The sequence below is a fragment of the Eretmochelys imbricata genome, chromosome 4 (genome assembly GCF_965152235.1).
Source record: "Eretmochelys imbricata isolate rEreImb1 chromosome 4, rEreImb1.hap1, whole genome shotgun sequence".
Taxonomy (NCBI): Eukaryota; Metazoa; Chordata; order Testudines; family Cheloniidae; genus Eretmochelys; species Eretmochelys imbricata.
The window spans coordinates 131078147-131103110 of NC_135575.1; the positions used below are offsets into that span (position 1 = coordinate 131078147).

The following is a 24964-nucleotide window of genomic DNA, read 5'->3' on the forward strand; positions in this document are numbered from 1 at the left end:
GCTTGTAATAAAGAACAAGGGAATGGACTATTTGTTTTTTTAAAAGAAACAGTGGGGCTGTCTGTCAGGAAATTGAGCCGCCTGCTAATGATAGATCTGGGGATTTCAGATGCCTGTAGTTGAATATATCTGGACAGCATGTGCTTGACACACTTGAAAGGTGTTCTTCCACTTCAAGCATTTAAAACAGCACAAACTAAAAAAAAAACAAAAAACCCTTAGATCCTTAATGTAAAAATCATGAAGATTTCCTTTGCTCTGGTAACTAACCAGTTCACGATGTGTTTATGTAGGACTGGACAGCTATCCACCACTCACAGACTCTCCCCTATTCCCAGATAATGAAGAGGCAATCATGTAGCACTAACTGAAATTTCCCTAACAGATTAAACAACTTGCACAGGCAATAAGCGACAGTCTTCTGCCTCCAAAACTGCAATTCCAGTTTGGAGTGGTGCAAAGGTCTTCACATGTGAATGCCTTCAAGCTACATTTGGTAGGATTTAGGAGCATGAATCTGAGGGTTAGCATGTTCAAAATACTAGAACTGAAAAATTGTGCCTGCCTGTGATTTTAGAGAGCCGGTAAAGACTGCTTTGAAAACAGTAGTGCTCAGTGCCAGGGAGCAAAGTTTGTGTTCGAGGAAGGAAGAATGGTTTGGCTTTGTATAAATATATTTTTAATACTATCTTGCTAACTCTAAGTCACTTATTTTCCTATCAGAAAATATCAGAAGAGGACTGGCACCTCTTGAAACCTTTCAGCTCTATCTCTGTCTATTCAGTTTCCTATGTTCTATAATGAGGGACACAATCCCAAACCATGCAAACTATATATTTTTTGTTCTGAGTTCAAACTTTTTATTAGCATTAACTATTTAACAAAGCAGATAATTATGATGATGATTAATTATTGGTATTACCATAGTGCTTAGGAGCCCCAGACATGAACTAGGACTCCATTGTGCTAGGCGCTGTACAAACACAGAACAAAAACAGTCCCTGCCTCAAAGAGCTTACAATCTAAATAACATATTACCAACCAAATGCAACCATCACAGTCAGATAAATCCACTAGTTCCTTTCTTAACCTTTTCTTCCTTAAAAAGATGTAAATTATTCAAAAAACCCTATATGAATGCAGCTTTTGTGGATAATATTTTACTTGCACAAGGCTCATGAAATTGAAAGTTGTCAAACTTGTATCTGCATAGCGTCACACTGCACGCACAGTACAACCTTGCTAACTTCACAAAGGATCTGGAAGACCCATTGCAAATAGCTGGAAGCCTGATAATTCCATCCATGGCCTAAGCCTGCAGACTCTTACTCATGGAATTAATGCTTACTCAGGTGAATAGTCCTACTGAACTCAAAAGATCAGTCCGTCCATTCTTCACTGTGCTATCTAAGTACACTGCTCATGTCAGTAGTGATTGCATGGCTGAGATTGTTTGTCCGTCTGCCCTCTTATTAGCAAAATTCAGGGCCTGGAAATCCCCCTCCTGTGGGTTCCTGGCCCATGGATAGGACCCTAGACAGCATGGTGATACAAAGAAAGAAAGCAGCACCAGCAGTTAAGGTTTCTCTTATGGCATTGTGATCCTGGGAGCCCCTCAATGCCAACTGGCAGAGGGGCCCACCTACTGTAACTCACCTCAGGCTCGACACACTCACTGACCCAACATGCTGTTGTCATATGTATCTCAAAGGCACCATGTAAGGCGTTATCAGATGTAAACTGGTGACACGCTGGTCCTGAAAATCATTGTGTGATGTATGTAGGGGTTGCGTACAAATAGTCACAGATGTGTGCTGGAAATATGTTCTTAAAATATGTTTGGGAGGCAGAGCATGAACCCACCCCACCCTAGACAAAGGAATGTGGATTCACCAGTTTGGTTACAGACAGAGGACAATGAAAGTACATTTACATATAAGGCGAACAAAGCCAACAAGCTCAACAAGCGGCGGAGAAGAACATTTAACAATCGTACCGGGGGACAGAATCTGCACCCCAGCAAGCCTTCCTGGCTTTTGAGGCAGAGGTAATGGACTTTGTGTAGTATAGGAGGAGCAAAATCTCTGCTCTTTTTAATCAGCTTATCCATCACCGAGGGAAGACATGGCACAGGACCCTTCCAGCCTGGGAAAGTTGGATCCCTTACCCCGGCGGGCTAGGGATGCTGGTAACTTGATGTAAGTAAGAAAACTGCTCAGGCAAAGATTGTAACTTCCTAAGATTACGTTTTAGTCACTGGAAAGCGTGTTTTATTTTGTTTTGTTTTTCTCTTGCTGAGTGTCACACACCGAGATGTGGGCAGTGAGACCTAGTGGTTGGAGCAGAAGTCTGGCCTAGTGGTCAGAGCAGACTCAGTGGGCAGGACCGGAGGCATGGTCAGGGGATGAGCCAATGCTCGGAGCCAGGAGTTCAAAGATAGGCAAGAACTAGAGCTGGAGCAGAACAGGGAAGGGTTGAGGCAAGGGCTAGACAAGAAGCAGGGCTGGCACAGCTGCAGGCATTGAGCAGCCACTACGCTGTGGTTGCTACAGGGCTTAAATGGGGATCTGGTGGCTTTTCTGACTGCTCAGGGAGCACAGTGACTTAGTGAGGCATTATTGGGCGCAGCCGATTTCAATGGGTCGCTAGGCAAACCGAGCTCAGAGGCAGCTGAGTTCCTGATACTCAGTATCACTTAAATCTCTGTTCTTTTCAATAACCATATTCTTGTTGTATTCCAAAACTGTCTCAGTGCTGTGTATGAAAGTGAAGTGTGAGCCTTCAGCTAAACCCACCAGCTGGGGTGTGCTCTGCTTCTTTGGAGGCATGGAACATAATTTCCATGAGCATCCCCTGGGAAGGTCTAGACACTGCAGGGAGTTGTCTCTGGGGAGCTCAGGAACTGGGTTTCACTGATCGTTACCTGCAGGGCAAGGTTTGGACAGGCAGAGTCCTGAGGAGTTTGCTGGCAAGGCAGGCAGGCTGATGTGTCAGAGAGCTGACACATAGCTTGGCTGTAGCAAAGCTCTAGCTCTTGCTAAGTCAGAGCGGTAACAGAGGCTCACAGTTCTGGGTGTCCTAAGCACATCAGAACTGGTGTTTACTCCTGAATTGTTCCATTGGGGATGGAGGCTGGGATTTGCCCCCAATACGGGACAGACTGGGAATCTAGCTCACATCCCCTGCGATCTGTAGGAGGCCATGGCTGCCTCTGTGAAGCTCCATCCTTCTGCACTGGTTCTGATGATCTCAGCCTACATCTGCCAAGGGGGAATGCACCAGGGTCCATACTTCTGAAGACCCTGTCTCTACTACTGTTAAAATCCTATTCGTAACTATACACAAATGTGCATGTAATACGTTCCAAATTCCTTTGACTTGACTGATGCTTATTTTGACATCACTGAAAAACATTCTGTGAGATGCACGTTCAAAGGATGTTTCAATCCGAGACATTGTGGAAAAGCTTTTATAAACTCACACAGGCGCTCTCTTTGCTTTCAGGAAAGCTCTCCATGCAGCATGGATGGTGTCACAGTGCATAATACACGTACGGTCACCAGGCTGGGCAGAGGAAGACCATGTAACATTTTAATTCTTTGATTATTTTCATGCAGGCAGACTCTCTCCTTTGTGAGATTCTGGCCTAGCAAAGAAAACCAAGCCAAATAATGAGAAGACCTTCAAAAGTTTTAAAATACATGATCATGAATGGAGCAGCGCTGCCTAGTGTTTGCACTCAAGCCCATTGTTTGTTGAGCCCTACTGCAAACACAGATATGGTACCCTGCAGTGCATTATTTAGATCTTAATTAGATGAGAGTTCCCCTGTCTGCCAATCCCATGGTGTTGAGATCAGCCAAGTCACTCTATTATTTATACACCTGAACACATTAAGGGATGGGTGGCAGAGAGCTCTCCGCGAAATTATCATTTAGGGTGAGCGTTTCAAACGTGCACAGCATTGGTCTCACTCTGTTCCTGTTCCCGTTCCCGTCAATTGGTAAAAATGCCCTTGGATCTCAATAGGAACAGAATTAGGCCAAAGCTGAGTCTTCTGAGAATTTCACAAAAAGCTGGTAGGAAAATGGGGTTCTCCCCCACGATCAATTTAAACAAAATGGAAAAATTCATGGTTTGCACCAAAAACTGAAAATTTTCAGCCAAAATCCACAATGTTTTCAGTTTTTCAGCAAAAAGTTGAAATTTTCCACGGAAAGCAGAAATTTTTCACAAAAAAACCTGTTATTCAAAACCCCAGTTTTCTATGCAAAAACATTTCCAGTGGAAAATTTCCAACCAGCCCTAAATCCACCCAATTAAAATGTTTTGTCAAAGTTAGCTGCATTCCTGGATTTTTCACAGTGTCTCATCTTTTAGGTATGTATCTATCTTGGAGACTGTAGGCTCCTCAGGTCAGGGGTTCTCTATGTCTGTGTAACACACTGCACCAAACACTCTGTTGGAACTGAATCATCACCTTTGAAGAAGGGAGCCCTCAGTGCTTTTCAAGAGAAGCACAGCCCTTCTCAGGATAAGGCCCTGCTAGCAGCTGAAATTAGCTTTGCATCACTGGTTCCTAGGATTCTAAACACATTGATCTGCTATGAGCCAAAACTTGGCCTTAGCTCCTCCAAGCCCAACACAAATGTGTTTTCTAAGAAACAATTCAGATCAACTATGGTATTTTTAAGATGTAGAGAGGCCATCAACAGAGATTTTCCTCACACGTTCAGCTGCTTTTTTTTTTTTTTTTTACATGCAGCTGTAGCTATATTAAAATCACTCCATTAAAAAAGAATCTAAAACATTATAGCTCCTTAGCCTTTGGTGTGGATAGGTGGCTCTCCTCATTGGAAAGCATAAAACAAAATAGCTACAGGAGTTCACTTTGTAAAGCAGATGTTTCATAATTTTTTTTATGGAGGGGGCATACACTGCAATGTCAATAGCGTGTTACAGTGAGATATCACTCACCCCAGCTGCACTGACATCATAATATCTCTAGAACAGCATATCATAAAGTCAGTCTGTGTCTTGCATACACTGCCGTCGACATGGCGTCGGCAACCGACAACACGGTGCTGCTGCTAGGACTTCAATGGATGGGCTGATTTCACGTCCGTACATTTGCCCAGACGTCAGGCAGCTGTGACACCAATGTAACATCTTTGTATTGATGTCATGGGTAGAGCTAAGCTTGGCCCCGGATCCAAACGTGCTCAAAGTTTGAGGTTTCAATTTACCCCATAGAAAGACAGGGGCCAATCACATGTGAAGCCAAACTCTCTCTCTCTCACACACACACATATACCCCACCATTCTCTGACTACTCACCCTGATTCACCTTCCCTTCATCCCCCTCTAATTCAATCACCACTCACTCAACAACTCAGCCACCACTCCATTTACTCCCATTCTCACCAGCTGATGATCTGGTCCAGAAGGCCAAATCCTGCAATCCTCACTCAGCCCAAACTGCTCTTGAAGGCACTGATGACTAGGAATTCCATTAATTCCATCAGGCTCAATGCCTGAGCCATGTCTATGTAGCGTTACCTTTGTTGACTCCGGCCCTTTGTCTCCTGCTGTAACTGATCGGCCTAATAACAGAAATCATGCAGCATGCATTCATTCGCCCTCCTGGCAATCAGCGTGTTATTGAAGCACGGTGGAGAAAAGGCATGCACAAACACAATGAGCCTGGGACTGAGCCCAGCTGTATTACCAAAGTAAATACTTCTGCTGCTGACAGTTTGTCTGCTGGGATTTAGAGAAAAAAAATGTTTTGTACATCTCCTTATGCAACATATGGTTTTATTTTTCCTGTTAACAAAAACAGTAGTGGTCAAAAGTCATCACCCTTTGACAACTGCTCGGTGGCCAGCGTGAAATGGGCTTGGTGGTCTCAAACCAATTTTGAACACAGCCACATAAAAACAACCCTCAGCCACCACTATTTGTCCCCAGAGTTGGCAGTGTCAGCCAGGAGGCCAAGGATCAAATGGGCTCGGAGACTAATCTACCCTGCCTTCCACAGAGGTATTTCAATATTTCAGCCAGGTCATGGTTGAGGGCTATTGATGACAGAGGCACTTTTGCTTTTCCCTGGAGGTGCCCCAACCCCGCTCCGCCCTGAGGCCCCACCCCCTCTCCGCCCTTCCCCCGAAGCCCGGCCTTCACTCCACATCTTCCCACCCCTTCCCCCAAGGCTCCCATCTGCTGCTCTCCATCCACCCCCAAGCACCTCCCCCAGCCACTGAACAGCTGATTGGCAGCACTACAGAGCAGCTGTGGCTGGTGGGTGCTGGGCACCCACTGGGTTTTTTTTCTGTGGGTGCTTGAGCCCTGGAGCACCCGCAATCAATCAATGCCTCTGATTGGTGATGTGGTGTGGGAGAAGATACCAACTGTGGGGATACGTAGTAGCTGTCAATCTCCAGGGCTTTTAGGCCAGTTCCTGTCATTCACTTTTTGATTAAAAACTCCTCTATGGTCTGCTTACATGAGGCCTAGAAACACCTACGCTAAACTGTTTTAGCAAGCATACTGGGCATGCCAGCTAACCAGATTTGTAAAAGACATACAGCCCTGATGTGAGTACAACATCAGGAAAGCAAATGGTCTGAATCAGGCTCTTCATCTCAAGCTTGTGCACACACTCGTGTGAGAAGGTCCCCAAAAAACATTCCATCCAGTGATCGCTGTTGGTTTTGAAAGAAATTAAAATCTACCAGGGCCAAATCCTGCCCTCAGATACTCTTTCGACTCCAATGGGCTTGCACTGTTGTAAAGGAAGACAAAACCTGGCCCAGAATACTTAACGGTCTGATTTCCAGAGGTGCTGACCTCTCACAGACTGTTTCAGACAGTGGGAGCTGACAGTGTTCTGCGTCTTTGGGGAAAAAACAACAGGCCCTTCACAATCAATTCATAATATTTAAAGTCTTCATGATTAAAAGAAATCTTATTCTAATATCACTGACCCACATTTGTAACAAGTTCTACTAATGACCCTTAGCCTTTATAGGTCCAGATTCAGCTGTGGAGCTTGGCAGATGCACTTGAAATCCCACAGAGAGCCTATTCTTTTAATATTTCCAGGCTGATTTTCAGCTATGTTCACCTCAGCTTCTGAACTGTGGATATTTCGCTGAAGTGAATTAAACCTCAGACCACATTGAGATTCCTGTGTCACTAATACAGTCCTAAAGACCACAAACCACGTGCAACATTAAGTAGAGAGGAAGGATGGCCTTAAGCCTTAAAACAGGCAAAATTTCTCCATACCAGCTAGATGGAGAAGCCTGCCTGGACCTACCTGCAGTGAGGGGCAGAAGCAGAAGACTGAAAAGGGAAGAGACTTGAGGAAAACCAGAGGCACCAGCACCTGAATTCTTGGGAAAGAACTGCTGAGCCCAGCAAGGGGCTGAAGAAACTGTGTAGCTGGGGAAGGACTTGTTTGGATTTAAACTCACATGTGAGCTGTGATGTTGTTTTAATAAACCAGACACCAAGAAGGGGTGTTATCGGACTCATGTGAGAGCCTGGGTACAGTTACTGGGAACCCCAAGAGGAGAAAACTGAGGTAGGGGCAAAGCCAGACACCAGACTAAGTAAGCCTTTACCAAGACTAATTTTTCCCACCTCTGCTTCACACAGTGAGAGCATCTAGGAAGCTATAATTCCTTTGCCATCCAAGGCAATTACAGGAAAAGTCTAATTAAGTGATGGTGTTATTACAGCAGGTCCTCAGGTCTCTAAACACAGCCAACAGCTATTAGCCAGGCGTCAGCTACCGGACATGATTTCCCACTGCCCAGCTGTGTAATTATCAATGTAACTAACACAAAATCATCTGACAAAGAAAACCGGCTTCAGGTCACAGGAGCGGAGGGTCTCGGAGACAGCACAGACCCAGACTAGAATTTGTGAGCCTCAATATTTTCATCACTTCTGCCTATTACCAAAATAAAGTTGAAAGAAGCAAAACAAGCCATTTTACTGGAGGCAAATATACTGGGCTATTGATTTCAAAGCAGAGTCCTGCATAACAATCAGCAGTACAATATGATCGACTGCAGTAGGGTTTGGACACATAATGGAAGCCAGAAACAAATTTCCACTACCGCCCTCCTCCCTTGCTTTTAACTTACTGGAAGCAGCATCTGTTCAGAGTGGCTGAGGATGGGTGGGGGTTGGCCCCTGTGGTTCAAAATAGATCCAGCTCCCCTGTACCAGAGCAGGTGCTTGCAGTTGAGCTTATGAAGGGGGGTGGGACTGCACCTGGGCTACAAGGGTCAGAGGGAGTTCAGTGGGGGCAGAGCTGGAAGGGAAATTGCAGCTGCGGGAGAGCAGGTCTGCAATGGGCCCTGAAGGGCATTGGGCTGTGGAAGAAAATGCAGTGGAGACACTTCCTCAAGGAGGAAGGGCTGTGCCCAGCTTAAGGCAAGGTGGAAAATTTGTTTTGTGTTTGCTTTGGAACTTTGTAAATAAAGAACCCAGGCCCCAAGAAGGGCTGTGATTGAATGATAAAGACTGCCTGGGGTTTGTTTAAGGAGCCCTCAAGGAGGGGAAGACGAGGGAGGCACAGGCACCCCTGGTCACACGGGAGCATTCGGGTGGCAGCCACCCCGTTACAGTTGGTTCTGTCACAGTGAAGAAGCTCTGAGTTATGGCCCCGACCCTGCAGGGAGCTCCATGGAGAGTGGAGCAGAAAATCTCTGCTCTACTTAGGTGCCCAAGACAGGGTTTCAGGGCGTCTTTAGTGATGCAAAGGACTTATGCACAGGGAAGAATCGCATCATGTCTGACCGTGGGCAACTTACTTCACCCTCCTGCCTCAGATTCCCCATCCGTAAACTGAGGGTAATTACCTCTCAGGTGCCACGTGAATTAATGTTCATAAAGGCTTTGACAGCCCTTAGATGAAAGGCGCTATGGAAGTGCAAAGTAATGATACTGGCTGAGCAAAGCATGGCCCTACACTCAGCTTGATGGTATTTCTCTGTGTGGATGTTACATGGTAAATTTTGAACACTGCATCCAATCAATTCCATATTGTTTCTGTGGAGTCTGTTAGCTAGGCGAGACTTCACCAATTCTGTTCCAGTGGGGAACTCATTAGTGTCACAACCCTTCCAGCCTCAACTTCCACTGCTACATCCTCAGTTTCTGGGGATAGTCAAGCTATGATCCTGCCCCCCTGGATACCTTCTGAGGGTATGTCTGCTCTTGGAACTGGCAGTGTGATTCCCAGCTTGTGGAGACATACTTGCGGGAGCTCTGATCGAGGTAGCATGCTAAAAGTGTAAACTCAGCAGCGTGAACAGTGGGAGGGGCTAGCCACAACCAGTATAGAATCATAGGACTGGGACTGGACCTCGAGAGGTCTTCTATCCCAGTCCCTTGCACTCTTGGCAGGACTAAGTATTATCTAGACCAGTGGTTCCCAAACTTGGGGTGCCACTTGTTCAGGGAAAGCCCCTGGCGGGTCGGGCCAGTTTGTATACCTGCCACATTCACAGTTTCAGCCAATCGCAGCTCCCAGTGGCAGCGGTTCACCGCTCCAGGCCACTGGGGGCTGCAGGAAGCGGCAGCCAGTATGTCCCTCGACCTGCACCACTTCCTGCAGCTCCCATTGGCCGAGAACGGTGAACTGCAGCCACTGGGAGCTGCGATCAGCCGAACCTGTGGACGTGGCAGGTAAACAAACCAGCCCAGTCCTCCAGGGGCTTTCCCTGAATAAGCGGCACCCCTAGTTTGGGAACCACTGATCTAGACAATCCTTGACAGGTGTTTGGCTAACCTGCTGTTGAAAATCCCAAAAGACAGAGATTCCACAACCTCCCATGGCAATTTATTCCATTGCTTAACTACCCTGACAGTTAGGAAGTTTTTCCTAATGTCCAAACTAAACTGCCCTGGCTGCAATTTAAATCCATTGCTTCCTGTCCTATCCTCAGAGGCTAAAGAGAAGGGTATGCTCTGGGGGCAGTTCGCCTCTCCTACTGTTTCCACTGCCAAGGCTAGACTCTATTTTTATCTTGCTAATTCAATCAGAGCTAGCATGGGTATGCTGCCTCAAGCTGGGAATCACACCCCCAGCTCTAAGTGCAGACACACCCTGAGATGGTCCTTAAATCTAAAAAGCCAGCTGCATTTATGCAATTATATAGCACACAGCACAAGGCCTACATGAGCAATGAAGTGTGTGACCCTAGAGTGATAAAGCATTGCTAATATCTAAATGTAACCCTTCTGCCAGGTGGAGCCAGCAGCAACCAGGGCCAGGTTCAATACCTTTCCATTGATACAACACTGAACTGGCTCGAGCCCCCACCCAATAACCTGGGAAAATTACACACCACCCCTGAGCGCCTCTGAGGCCTGGTCTACACTGGGGGGATCGATCTAAGTTATGCAACTTCAGCTGCGTGAATAACATAGCCGAAGTCGATGCACTTAGATCTACTTACCGCGGCGTCTTCACTGCGGTAAGCCAATAGCTGACACTCTCCCGTCGACTCCGCCTGTGCCTCTCGCCCTGGTGGAGTACCGGAGTCGACGGGAGAGCACTTGGCGGTCGATTTATTGCATCTAGACTAGACGCGATAAATCGACCCCTGCTGGATCGATCGCTGCCCGCAGATCCAGCGGGTAATGTAGGCAAGCCCTGAGAGGTAATACTTCCCCGCTCGCAAGCACAGAGTCTCCGTGTAGAAAATAAACTTTTAATTAATCAAAGGAGGGAAGTAACTCGGTGTTAATTTGGGAAAAGACCGCAAACAGGGTTCATAAACATAAACCATGAGTAAAAGACCCACCGCCAAGCAGGTTGGGCAATGTCTTTCCCTCAAGTTCTCAACTCCAGCAACCCAAAAGTTCTTTTGACATGCCTGACCCTTCTCTGCTCCCCACTCACAGTTGCTGTCCTTGGTCAGTGCAGACCCAGAGTTCAGAGGTGCATCTGCAGAGTTCACCTTCCCCTGGTGCTGCTGCTCGGGCACTCGCTCACCGTCCCTCTCTGCTGGCCGCTCACACCGGCTGCCTGCTCGCCGCTCTTGCTACACCTCTCCACCAGCCGCCTGCTGGCTGCCCATCGCGCCTCTCGCCACACCAGCCACTCATTTACCAGCTGACTGTCAGTCACCTTCTGCTGCCACCTGCCTCTCTGCTGTAACCTCTGCACATCAGTCTTGTAGTAATTTTTAGCTCTTTGCAGGCCAGGCAGAAACAGTGCCCCATCTCAAGTGATTTCAGCTCTTAGCAGGCAGGGCAGAAACACAGTCCTACCACAACTGAGTTTAGCTCTGGTTGGGCATTTAACATAACAAAGAGGCCCCTAATTAAACCTACTTAGCTCTATTCTTTGAACAGGTTAAACCAATCTAGAGAAGACCCTTGAGGGTGTGCAGCCTCCTGGCTGGGGATACCTGTCCCCACCCCTCTTACTTTCACAGAGCGTTGACATTCAAATCCCTGACTTAACGAGGGTCCTTCAACTGAGGGTGACAGGTTAAGCACCATCATTTGGGACAGATTACGCACAGTCCTGCTTTCCTGTATTCCTACAATAGTTACAAAGTTGGTAATCATATTTCACTACCACTGCATTCAGCACTAAGGTGATTTGTACGCACCACCAGGGCCGTCCCTACCCATACACAAAGTACGCAGCTGCATAGGGCACCAAATTTCCTGGTGCCCTACGCAGCTGCGTGCTGCTCCAGCCCCTGCTCCGCCTCTTTGCCATGGCCCCCACCCCTGCTCCACCCCAACCCCGCCCCCACTCCACCCCTTCCCCAAAGCCCCCACCCCTGCTCCTCTCCCACCCTGCCTATTTCCACCCCAGCCCTGCCCCCACTCCATCCCTTCCCCTGAGGGCTGCAGCAGGGGTTGGGTCCCTGCACTTACTGGGCAGTGGTAAGTGGAGCGACCCGGCCCCAGCCCGCTCCGCCCTGCTGGCTCCCAGCCAAGCTACCGGTGAGTGCTGGGGGGCAGATCCCCCCTGCCACCCAAGCCCCAAGGCTGGGAGCCAGGGGAGCACAGCGGAGTGGGCTGGGGCCAGGTCACTCCACTTCCCACCGCCCCATGAGTGCAGGGTCGGGCCTGCCCTGCACTCACCGAGTGACAGGAAGTGGAGTGACCTGGCCCCAACCCGCTCCACTCCACTGGCTTGTGCTGGGGGGCAATTCCTCCCACCCCCCAAGCCTGCTCCTGCCCCGCCCCACAGAGGCCTGGGGCCGCACACATACATACCCCCCACGGAGGCCTGGGGCCACCCCCCACCACATAGGGCACCAAAATGGCTAGGACAGCCCTGCCCACCACCAGCCAAAGTTGATCACTTTTTGCTGAATATGTAAGCAGAGCAGAAGCAAAATATATTTACATAAACACACCCAAGACTCTCCCTCTTCCAGCTAGCTGTCAGGGAAGCATTCATTCAGACCCGGCTTACATAAACTATTTCACATCTTAAATTACTTAATTTAATGCAACGGAAATAATTTCACCAAAAGGAGCAGCTCACTTAATGCCATAGCCCAGAACGTGCTTGAACTTCACACAGCCTTTTAAATAGCATTACAAATTTTTAACAGAGAAATGAATTCAAATCCAGCCTGATCCAGCAATCCATCTTCATTTATAGATAAAAGGTAACACATGCAGATTTGTAACATTTAAATAAAATCCATAAACTGAGGAGAGAAAGGAGGAATATTAACAGATGTGCTGATTGAATCACTAACAAGAATGGCAGAAACAGACATGCTGGTATGTACAGCTGGTTGGAGGAACTATGTTTCATTGGATTACGTGGGTCCATCAAAATCAACGTACTTAATGAAACATGGTCACTTTGTCAATCTCACCAGAATTTCATTTTTAAAAGGGGGGGGGGGGGTCAAAATGTCCCATTTTGACATTGTTAGAACAAAAAGTTTCAGTTATTCATTCTGAAATTACTTGATTTTTCATTTTCAAAAATTGTAAATTATACATTATTTTATAGGACAAAATAAAAAGTCCAATCCAAAACGAACCATTTCAACCAACCAAAAGCAATTTTTTCCCCCCTAGAATTTTCTTTTGTGGAGACTTTTGAAATTTCTGGTTTTCACCCAGATTAAAAGTGAAGCCAGATTTAAACCTCTCACCATCCTTTGGAAAATGGCATTTCCAGCCTTCGCACAGCTCCACTGGCAAATACATTTCTCTTTGCAGGCTGGGTTAAAAAAAGTGCAAAACGCTCTGCAGGGTTGAAGCTAGACTTTATGATGTGCAAAGCCATGGGCCCACTCACTACAAATGTTAGTTCTGCACTACAGAACTATGGCTTATTGCTCACTGACTAGTTCCTTTACCGTGCCTCAGACACCAGAGCATCCAGAAAGGCACAGGGGCTCACAGCACTATTTGGATTGGAATGGTCTCTAACAAGGTTGGTCAGCAGGTGGTTCTCCATCACGCCAATATCTACTGATGCAGTGCCAAGGAGGAGAGAACCACTGGTACCCTACAACCCAACACAGTGAGCAGTCATCCCACAATCATCCTTCAGTGCCCTGGTCACCACTTCGTTGGCCTGCTTTCTGTGCTCCGCTGCACATGGATGAAGCTTGTTAGAAGCCACTGTAACCATCCGGTCATTGTGTGTTACATGTCCCCCTCTGTGCCGATCCACAAAGGATAAGAATTCTTCTATAGCCCCAGCTACAGAGCCTTGAGGCTTTAGCTCAAACTGTAGCAGCTCGTCCTTTTAACTCTGGAGAGCCCCCGAATGTCAGCCAAGATAGTATCCATCATACCCCTGCCCTGCACTAATGGTGCTACACATGCTAACAAGTATCCAGTAGCGATCAGCTTCATCTTATTTTAGTTGTTAGGTTGTCTCAGAGGAGGCCTTTTGGTGAATGTGCATATAGCTGATTTGAAGCTAAAGCATGGCTGCTTGTGACCATCTACGGAGATGAGCCAACCTAGGCTCCCGGGAACTTGCTCATAGGGAATACTTTGGGGTATAACTGGGTGTCTGAGGCCCAGCTGAGTCATTACAGTAACTCCTCACTTAACATTGTAGTTATATTCCTGAAAAATGCAACTTTAAGTGAAACGATGTTAAATGAATCCAATTTTCCCATAAGATTTCATGTAAATGCGGCGGGGGGCAGGGGGGTTACGTTCCAAGGAAATTTTGTGGGGGCAGACAAAAGGCATTATATACTGTACAGTACTGTACTGTGGTTGGGAAGTGCCCCTGGCTTACCCCACACGGGCACCGCCCGTTGCAGGCAAGGACGCTAGGAACAGAGTTGAAAGTAAGCTGGTACGCCCCAGTATGGCATACCAGCAAGAGCCCGTGCGCTGTACCAGAGCGGATCGGCTTCCCCAGGTGGCAATTTAAAGGGCCTGGGGCTCCCAGCAGTGGCTGGAGCCCCGGGCCCTTTAAATTGCCTCCAGAGCCCTGCTGCCAAAGCCCTGGGGAAGTGGTGGCGGGGCTCGGGCAGCGATTTAAAGGGCCCGGTGCTCCGGCCGCAGCTACCGACTCAGGCCCTTTAAATAGCCGCCGGAGCAGCAGCAGGGCTCCGGGGACGATTTAAAGAGTCCGGGGCTTCAGCCGCCGTTACCGCCCTGGGCCCTTTAAATAGCCTCCAGAGCCCCGCTACTACCCCAGGGCTCCGGCAGTCTCCAGGGATGATTTAAAGGCACCTGGAGCCCCAGGCCCTTTAAATCGCCGCCCAAGCCCTGCTGCTGGAGCCCTCGGGGGCCTACTGCAATGGAGCCTTAGGCTCTTTAAAGCTCCACCAGAGCCCGGGGCCCCGGGGTAGCAGTGGCAGCCGGGAGCCCCCAGGGCTCCGATGGTTATTTAAAGGGCCTGGGGCTCTGCTGCGGTAGTGGCAGCTGGAGCCCCGGGCCCTTTAAATCACCCCCGAACCCTGGGGCTCCCAGCCGCCTTTGCAGCTGGTAGCTCGGGGGTGATTTAAAGGGCCCGGGGCTCCCAGCTGCTGCTACCACAGTCCCAGCCCTGGGCCCTTTAAATCTTGATTTAAAGGGCCTGGGGATGTAAAGGCACCGCCTCTTCCGGTAGAGGCCACGCCTCTTCTGGTAGAGGCCCCTCCCCCTCCTAAGGACTCCGAAGTACCGGTAAGTCCTTTAAGTTACTTTCATCCCTGGCTAGGAAGCACCTTCGCAGCAGCAGTGGCAGCTTACCTGGAGAAGAACAGTCACTGACTTTGCTGTGGGTATTCCAGGCCTGCCTCTTCCCATCCCCGCTCCACTCCAGGCCCACCTCTTCCCACCCCCACTCCACCTCATCTCCAGAGCACGCTGCATCCCCGCTCCTTCCCCGCCCCCAGAAAGTCCTAAGCGCCGCCAAACAGCTGTTTGGTGGTGGGGGAAGCGCTGGGAGGGAGGGGGAGGAAGCAGAGAAGAGGAACTTGTGCAATGCTCCCTTGTAAAGTCGCTGCTCTTCCACAAAATCTTACATGCAGTGTACAGAGCAGGCAGCCAAACGACGTTATAAGGGAGCGTTGCACAACTTTAAACGAGCATGTTCCCGAATTGAGCAGCAACGTAACTTTGAAACAATGTTAAGCGGGAGGACGTTAAGTGAGGAGTTACTGTACTTGGAGACGCAAGAAGTGCTGTCAGAGCTTCAAGGGACTCAAACAGGATACCACCCAGAATCAAAACCAGTTCTAGGGATTCAAATCTAAAACAAACACCTAAATTCCAGAGTGGATCAGATCTGGGCCCATCTCAAATGCACAGAGAGTCTGATGCTATAGCCACTTCATGCCCAAAACTCTCATTGACTTTTACAGGTGTTCCAAGCCTAGCATAATTTAAGCATTGGAATTCCATAGGGTCAACCCCTAGCATTCAAAAATCATAAGTCAGGTCCTTCAAATAAGATTGGATTAAAAACCATTAGATTTTTAAAAAATAAATTGAGGGTTTTTTATTGGCTTTGTGGGTTTTGCGTCTTTAAAGGAACATATTGATCATATTTTCAAGCTTTACCCTACAACCTTGAAAGTTAGAAATTTACTTTACCAATAAACACTGAGATTCTCACATAAGCAAGTGACTACCAGCTTGGGCTTTAGAAAAATCATCAAAAATGGCAAGAGTTGGAAACACTATAGCCACACAGCCGTCTGCATGAAAGTGGGCCCACTGGTGATCTCACACTGATGTAATTCAGTGAAGTTCCTCACGATTTACACTGGTGTAACCAAATGCTGTATCAGGCCCAGCATGTAATTCAGTAAAACAGAGAGGGCAATGAGAATAAAATATGTATGATCTAGAAACATGGTAGGTAGTAAACAAAGCAGTCACACATTAATGACTCAGAATAAATTGTTAGGAAATAAAAGGCCATGCTTTTTCCAATTCCTTGTTGGCTTATCCCTGTCAAATACTTTTCTTCCAAGAGTACTTAAATAATTCCTTTAACTGTGTCCCATGCAGAGCTTTAATTGAAGGGTACAAACCAATGTTGAATCTGCATCAGATGCCGGTATCATTTGTCATCATTACACGCAAATAAACCAGTGTGTTAATCAGGAGGACGAAAAATGAGGTGGTTTTATTTTTGAGTTCTGGATCTGATTCATTCTCCCTCCCACCAGTCCTCTCTTCTCCCCCATTCCTCCTCTCCCCCCCCACCCCCATTCCACCCCAAAATGCCAACAGCAGCAGCAGGCCCCAGGGTGCCAGTTCAAAAAAGTCTCTCGTAGACTACACATAGGCACATTCTCAGCTGATAAAATCAAGGACACATGTGAACAGATAATAAGTAGGAGGCAAAGAGAAGAAACATGATTTAGACAATGGAGCTAGAAGAGATAAGGAGATATGCAACCAGAATTATTCCTCCTTTCCCCTTTGCCTCCTCTCCCTAAGGAGTTGAAATAAAATCTATTTCGCATGATATAGCTGTAAAACCTATTCTTTGAGGACATCATGAAACTAGTGTGTTTAAGTAGCAGAGATTCAAATCTCCATTACTATTAGCATTTAAGACTTTACATTTGACAGCCTCAACGTGCCTGAAAATATCCCTAGTGACATACCGACCTTAACTGTCAAGGAGATGATGACTAAAAGACACAAAGCAATGCAAGATATTCCCAACCAACCCTTGCAAACGTAAGGCCAATTTTCTTTATCTGGTGCATTTGTGAAGCATGTGGAGGTGAGGAGGAAATAAAAGGCTTGTTTCTCAAGAAGCGTGACCTCATATTATCAGCCTCCGTCTAGCAGCGTACATCGATGAGGCTGTTGGGGCCATTGTGCCTAAAACAATGAGTTAACAAGGGTTAACAAATGGTTATGCTATGAGATAGTGTTATGCAAGGGAAGGAGTGGAGAGCTCACTTTCTGTTACATGTTTTCCCATCTCTCTTCACTCTGAACCCAGCTAGTCTGGTGTAAGTCACTGTTTTCAGTATAGATGGACCCAAACCAAATATCTCCAAATTTTGGAAAATTCATCTCCAGCTCAGGCCCACTGCTAGGAGTGAGTCATTTCAGGCAGAGGTGCTGAGAGCTACCCTTTGGGGTTTACCTCTGCCACAGGTTCTTATTCTTACCAAGATGGAAATTGTTTAGTCACCTGTCCAATCTGTAACACATTTTACTCATTAACCCAAGCTAAGCCATCTGCCTATGCAGGACCTTGTATTGGCCCCTCTCAGCAGGGTATCAGATCACTTCACAAACCTTCATTAATTTAGCCCTACTGCTCCTGTGAGGTGGTAAGTATTATCTCCATTATACAGATGGTGAATGAGTGACTTGGCCAAGATCTTTCAGGAAGGCTGTGCGGGAGGCAGGAACAGAACAGAACCCAAATCTCCTGAGTCACAGTCCCAAGCACACAATTTCATTTCTCTGAACCATTTGAGGGCATTCCCCACTCTTTGTGATGTCCTCTCTCCCCTCGTCACGAGTCTTCAACAAGCTTCCTTAGCAAACCTCCAACATGTGTCCACAAAAACAACAAGGAGTCTGGTGGCACCTTAAAGACTAACAGATTTATTTGGGCATAAGCTAAATCTGTTAGTCTTTAAGGTGCCATCAGACTCCTTGTTGGTTTTGTGGATACAGACTAACACAGCTACCCCCTAATACTTGACAACATGTGTCCAGTTCCTTCCAGTTCTGGTCTGACTCACATTTTAGAGAAAGATTGAGGTGGGGCATCAGGGTCTTCAGTGCTGCTCCATTCCCTTTGTTCCAACCTCAGGTACCCTGATACCCCGTATCCCCACCCCAAGGAATCTGACCCTTTCATCTTCCCCCTCTTTAGAAAGGAAAAAAACCTACTTTATTTCTGCCACTCCCACATCTGAGGCTTTGGCCACTGAGGCTACACCACATAGAAGGTGACCATGTGACCAAGCTGTACATACATCTCCAAGAGCAGCCGGGGCTCTTTCCCATTCCATTTCTATGCTTTTAAAGACAAGCAGGTCTGGCAGCCTCCCTGCTAGACTTCATAGCAGTCAAGGTCCTGGAAAAGAGGTTGAACGTGGTGGTCCCTTGACCATAAAACCTCCTGGGCAGCTGGCACACTGTGACTGGGAGTGACAGAAGTATATTTTTCCATTTCTTTATTGGAAGAAAATAGAAGGGCTGAAAGCACCGGGAGTTTCCAGGCTGGGGACCTTATGGGGGAAGGTGAACCAGGGGTACCTCCTACAGGCTTCGGGGTGCTGGAACGGGACTAATTAAGCTATTCCTTTCCCCAGCACCCATCCCATTCTCACACTTCTTTAAAAACACACAGCAGCCACTGCTGGTCACTACAGTAGGGGCTGCTGGGAGCTGAGGAGGGGTTGTAATAAGGGTTGTAATAAGGCACTGGGGACTTGGTTGAGATCATGGAAGGGAAGTAGGGGTGATAGAATGGAATGGAACACCCATCCTCACAGCTCCTGCCATTCTTAGGGGTCTCCAACAGTCCAGCCAGGAGGCAGAGGGGAAGCCACCATTGCTGGCTCTGGAAGAGAAGCGGAGCTCAGGTCCCTAAGCTGCTCTTCTCTTCTGCAGTTGCTCTCACTCTGGCCACACATGCCTTTGCAGCAGCTCACAGTCAGGGGGCTGTTCTGCTTCACTCCCAGCTGCCATAGCTGGGGGCCCCTCCAAGTACCATTATGTCTCTCAATGAGAGTGAGAGGCTTAACTCCGTAATGATTGTAAAGAACGTAAAATCCTCTCTCTTCAGGCTTGTTCTTATTTTCTTCAAACCTGGGCTCCTGTTCCCTAATGCACATGAGAAAAAAACCCAACCTCAGCACAATTGAGTGTTTTCATGTCATCGCAGGTAATTACCGTAATAGTAATTGGTCAGGAATTCCTGTTCCTGACATACAGGGACTGGGCGTGTTGAGTAGAGCTCACAGCACATTTAGCTCCTCTCAACAGCCTCATTGGTCCCACACGACGTAGATTTCCACTTGCCATTTGTTTTTCATGCAGAGGGCTGGGGCCTATAGATTTCCTACTCTTCAAAGGGAGCTGCTTTCAGATAAGTCCCTCCAGCTGAGTGAGAGCAACTTTATTTGAAACTATAGGCTCAGGGGCAAGGTGGGGAGATGCCAATGTAATGATCTAGGCTGAAGCAACTAATTCAGTGTGAAGAATAAGTGGATGCTGGAAAGGAGGTACAAGGTACATGAAAGAGCCAGTGCATAATGAAGAGGACAAATTAGATCATCTGTGATTTAATAATAAGCTATAGCACAGGGGATCGTTGGGGTCCATGATATTATGTTTTTGATTTGTATTATGATTTGTGTAAAATGCACTAATCAATACAGTGGCTTAGTGCATACGATCATGGCTCCTAACAGCTGGCAAGTGATTGTAATAGCCTGCTAAGCTACGCGCCATTCAAGAGGGGCTCTTTTATCCCTAATGGAGAAGGCCATTGCTGAACATCCCAAGCCCAGTCACCACTGATGCCCATGGTCTCTCTCTGTATGTACCAATGACTCATTACACTGACGTACAAACTTTTAAAACCATATTTAAACCAAACCCATATACAGTGTTATCCACTCCAGGGTGATTTTATCTTGAGTCGAGCTGGGCAAATAACTGATTTTTCGGTTTAACCAGCCAAAGGAAAAATCAGTAAAAATATTCAGTTCAGTTCCGGAAAAGTTTGGAATTTGTCAGCAAAATGGAAAAGTCTGGTGAGTTTCGGAAAATTAAGGGCATAAATGTGTATGCGTCTGGATCGCCCTTCAGCCAGGGTTAAGGCGCTTGCCTGGTATGTGGGAGATCCAGGTTTAAAACCCCACTCTGGAGCAGTGACATGAGCTCAGATCTTCCTCTTCCTTCCCACCCCCCCAGGTGAGTGCTCTGACTACTAGGCTGTTCTGGGATGAGTTGCTCACAGTCTCTCCTGTTGAAGCTGATCCACTTTGTATAATCATTTAAATATTCATTGGGACAAAGAGAGAGAGTATAAGAATGACTCTATAGCCAAGAGATTAAGGCATTCGCCTGGGAGGTAAGAGATGTGGCTTCATATTACATGGATTAAAAACTGGCTAACTGATAGGTATCAAAATGTAACTGTAAACAGCGAACCACTGTTGAGTGGGTGTGTTTCCAGTGGGGTCCTGCAAGAATTGGTTCTTGGCCCTATGCTATTTAACATTTTTATCAATCACCTTAAAGAAAGTTTTCAGAGTAACAGCCGTGTTAGTCTGTATTCGCAAAAAGAAAAGGAGTACTTGTGGCACCTTAGAGACTAACCAATTTATTTGAGCATGAGCTTTCGTGAGCTACAGCTCACTTCATCGGATGCATAACGTGGAAAATACAGAACATGTTTTTATACACACAAACCATGAAAATGGGTATTGATCACTACAAAAGATTTTCTCTCCCCCCACCCCACTCTCCTGCTGGTAATAGCTTATGTAAATTGATCACTCTCCTTACAATGTGTATGATAATCAAGGTGGGCCATTTCCAGCACAAATCCAGGTTTTCTCCCCCCACACACACAAACCCACTCTCCTGTTGGTAATAGCTTATCTAAAGTGATCACTCTCCTTACAATGTGTATGATAATCAAGGTGGGCCATTTCCAGCACAAATCCAGGGTTTAACAAGAACGTCTGAGGAACGGGGGGGGGGTAGGAAAAAACAAGGGGAAATAGGTTACCTTGCATAATGACTTAGCCACTCCCAGTCTCTATTCAAGCCTAAGTTAATTGTATCCAATTTGCAAATGAATTCCAATTCAACAGTCTCTCGCTGGAGTCTGGATTTGAAGTTTTTCTGTTGTAATATCGCAACTTTCATGTCTGTAATCGCGTGACCAGAGAGATGGAAGTGTTCTCCGCCTGGTTTATGAATGTTATAATTCTTGACATCTGATTTGTGTCCATTTATTCTTTTACGTAGAGACTGTCCTTACCCATAACTATTTTACATTTGGGAACAATGTATACCTTCAAATCAGTGGCACTGCTATGGGTACCTGCATAGCCCCACAATATGCCAACGTTTTTATGGCTGACTTAGAACAACGCTTCCTCAGCTCTCGTCCCCTAACACCCCTACTCTACTTGCGCTATATTGATGACATCTTCATCATCTGGACCCATGGAAAAGAAGCCCTTGAGGAATTCCACCATGATTTCAACAATTTCCATCCCACCATCAACCTCAGCCTGGTCCAGACACCCCCCCCCACCCCGTTCCTCAGACGTTCTTGTTAAACCCTGGATTTGTGCTGGAAATGGCCCACCTTGATTATCAAACACATTGTAAGGAGAGTGATCACTTTAGATAAGCTATTACCAACAGGAGAGTGGGTTTGTGTGTGTGGGCGGGGGGAGAAAACCTGGATTTGTGCTGGAAATGGCCCACCTTGATTATCATACACATTGTAAGCAGAGTGATCACTTTAGATAAGCTATTACCAGCAGGAGAGTGGGGTGGGGGGAGAGTAAACCTTTTGCAGTGATCAACACCCATTTTCATGGTTTGTGTATATAAAAACATGTTCTGTATTTGCCACAGGATGCATCTGATGAAGTGAGCTGTAGCTCACGAAAGCTCTTGCTCAAATAAATTGGTTAGTCTCTAAGGTGCCACAAGTACTCCTTTTCTTAAAGAAAGCAAAAACATCACTGATAAATTTTGCAGATGAAACAAAAATTTGGGGGAGTGGTAAATAATAAAGAGGACAGGTCATTAATTCAGAGCAATCAGGATTGCTTTGTAAACTGGGTGCAAGCAAACAATGTATGTTTTAATATGGATAAATGTAAACATCTAGGAACAAAGAATGCTGGTCATACTTACACAGTGTGGGCACCCTATGTCGGGAAGCAGAGAATGATAGAGATTTAGGGGTCATGGGGGACATGAGCTCCCAAAGTGATGTTGTGATCAAAAGGGCTAATACGATCCTGGAATGCATAAACAGAGGAATGTCGAGTGGGAGTGTAGAGGTTATTCTACCTCTGTTTCAGCACTAGTGGGACTACTGCTGGAATCCTGTGTCCAGTTCTGGTGTCCACAATTCAAGAAGGATGGTGATAAATTGGAGAGGGTTCAGAGAAGAGCAGTGGCAATTATTAAAGGATGAGAAAACGCCTTATAGGGATAAACTCAAAGAGCTCAATTTATCTAGGTTAATAAAGAGAAATTTTAAGAGGTGCCATGATTACAGTCTATAAGTGTCTACACAGGGAACACATATGTAAAATGGGCTCTTTAATCTAGCAGAAAAAGATATAACACGATCCGACGGCTGGAAGTTGAAGCTAGACAAATTCAGACCAGAAATAAGGCGTAAATATTTAAAAGTGAGGGTATTTAAGAACTGGAATAATTTACCATGGGTTGCAGTAGATTCTTCATCACTGACAATTTTTAAATCAAGACTGGATGGTTTTTTTTAAAAGATCTGGTCTAGGAATTTGGGGGGTGGGAGGAGTTCTATGGCGTGCATTATGCAGTAGATCAGACCAGATGATCATATGGTGCCTTCTGGCCTTGGAAACTAGGAATATGTTATACGCTGCAGGGCTGGAACCTGGGACTTTTGGGGCTGCTGATGCCTCCTCATGTCCATGGGAGGCTTAGGCTTGACTTCCACAGGAGCACTCTATGAGGCTCGGTAGGAAATACCACTCATCAGGACCTGAGTGGCGGCTCCTCACAGCCCCCGGACTGGCCGATACCAGTACTTAAGGCATGATGGGGAGCTGTCTGACCAACAACACAGACTGCCTGCCTGTCTCTTCTCCAGACCCTGCTTGCAATAGGCCCTAGGCTCCGGCTTCCGACCCTGGTTTGTCCATAACTTCGCTATTCGATTGCTGTTTGTAACCTGCTGCATGACCCTGGTCTCTTGGCAACCTGACCCTGCCTGCCTCCAGATGCCTGACTCTCAGTTTGTCCTCTGACCCAGCTTGGATTCTCACTTCCGGGTACCTGACGTGGCCTCACTCCCAAGTCCCAGCTCCTGCTCTGACCACCCTCATCCTGCTCGTAACAGTTTGCTCAGACCATTTTCACACCCCTCCCCATATCCAACCACCCCTCCACAGATGGGGCCACCTTCCAAACATAGCTGCCTAAGGGTCCGGGTCACCCATCTGCAGGCAGAGAACCTCGCACTACAGACTCATGCTCTGCAATGTGCTCTCAAAGCATGCGAGCAACCAGCCCAGTCGCAAGCTTAGATGGCGCAGCTCACTGCCAAGGAGCAGCTCTCCCACTTACAGAGAGAAACAGTGACACTACGTGCCTGAACAGACCATGCATCACCAGACCTTGCCCCCGTGTTGCCGCTGCCTGAACGGTTCGACAGGAATTGTTGAAAATTCCGGGATTTCCAGCACCAATACAGGCTGCTCTTCCTGCTCTGCCCTCAAGTATACCCCATAGAGCAGACTATGCAGCAGTCAACCTGCTCTTTAGCGAAGTGCTCAGTTGGGCCTCCCCACTGTTGGAGCAGAACCGCCCCGTGCTCTCTGACCTGGACGCCTTCCTGCAAGACTTTGTCATCATCTTCAATGACCCGCATCACATCCACTCTGCAGAAGCTGCCCTCTGGAAGCTTCACCAGGGGCAAGGGCCAGCCACCTCCTATGCCACCCATTTCTGACGGCCCGTGGCTGATGTTGAATGGAATGAGGCAATTCAACTTTACCAGTTCTGGTGAGGGCTCAATAACGAGCTAAAAGATTAACTAACTCGTGCTGAAAACCCTACCCACCTAGCGCCTTTATTGACCTCACCCAATGCGTTGACTCTCAGCTGCATGAACAGAAGGCAGAAAGGAGGGGTGACCTGACACCCCCAGGCCTACCCTCTACACCAAGGCCTTGTAGAGCTGAGTCCGGAACCCATGCAGGTCAACCTGGGTTGCCGATGTCTGACCCCAGAGGAGAAAAAACATCAATGACAGCTGAACCTCTGTTTTTACTGTGGGGGACCAGGACATATCCTTGCCTCTTTCCCAGATCAGAAGAACTTGGGAAACAGACCAGCCCAGACCCAGAGGTGGGGTACAGCCAGGGCACTACCAGAGCTCCATGCTTTGAAACCACCCCTTGCCCTCAAGTAGAACCCAACCTGGAAACCACAGTGCATCCCCCGATTTCCAGTTACTACTGCAGGTGCAAGTCTTGAGGCAGGGGCCGCAGAACCGCCCCCCCACAACTAGCAGAGATAGACTCTGGGGCTGCTACCAACTTTATAGATGCTGAGGCACCCAAACCCTCCAGAGCCCCCTCCAGTCAAAACCCGCACTGGACCTTGTGGAGACTATTGATGCGTTGCCCCTATTGTCAGGATCAGTGACTCAAGAGACCATCCCTTTACAGGCCATAATGGAAGGGCACAGAGAAACAGTATGCTTTGATGTGATCTACTCCCCATTCTTCCCGATAATTCTTGGCATTCCTTG

General features: G+C 47.2%; 1 protein-coding gene across 1 annotated transcript in view; it reads left to right on the forward strand.

Annotated features, from left to right (window-relative positions):
- Positions 1–24160, forward strand: part of ATOH8 (atonal bHLH transcription factor 8) — a 67530-nt gene extending 43370 nt beyond the window's left edge. Inside the window, exon 3 of the mRNA XM_077816184.1 lies at positions 24011–24160. Coding sequence (XP_077672310.1) covers positions 24011–24160 — 150 coding nt within the window. The remainder of the gene's footprint in view (positions 1–24010) is intronic.
- The last annotated feature ends 804 nt before the right edge of the window (positions 24161–24964 follow it).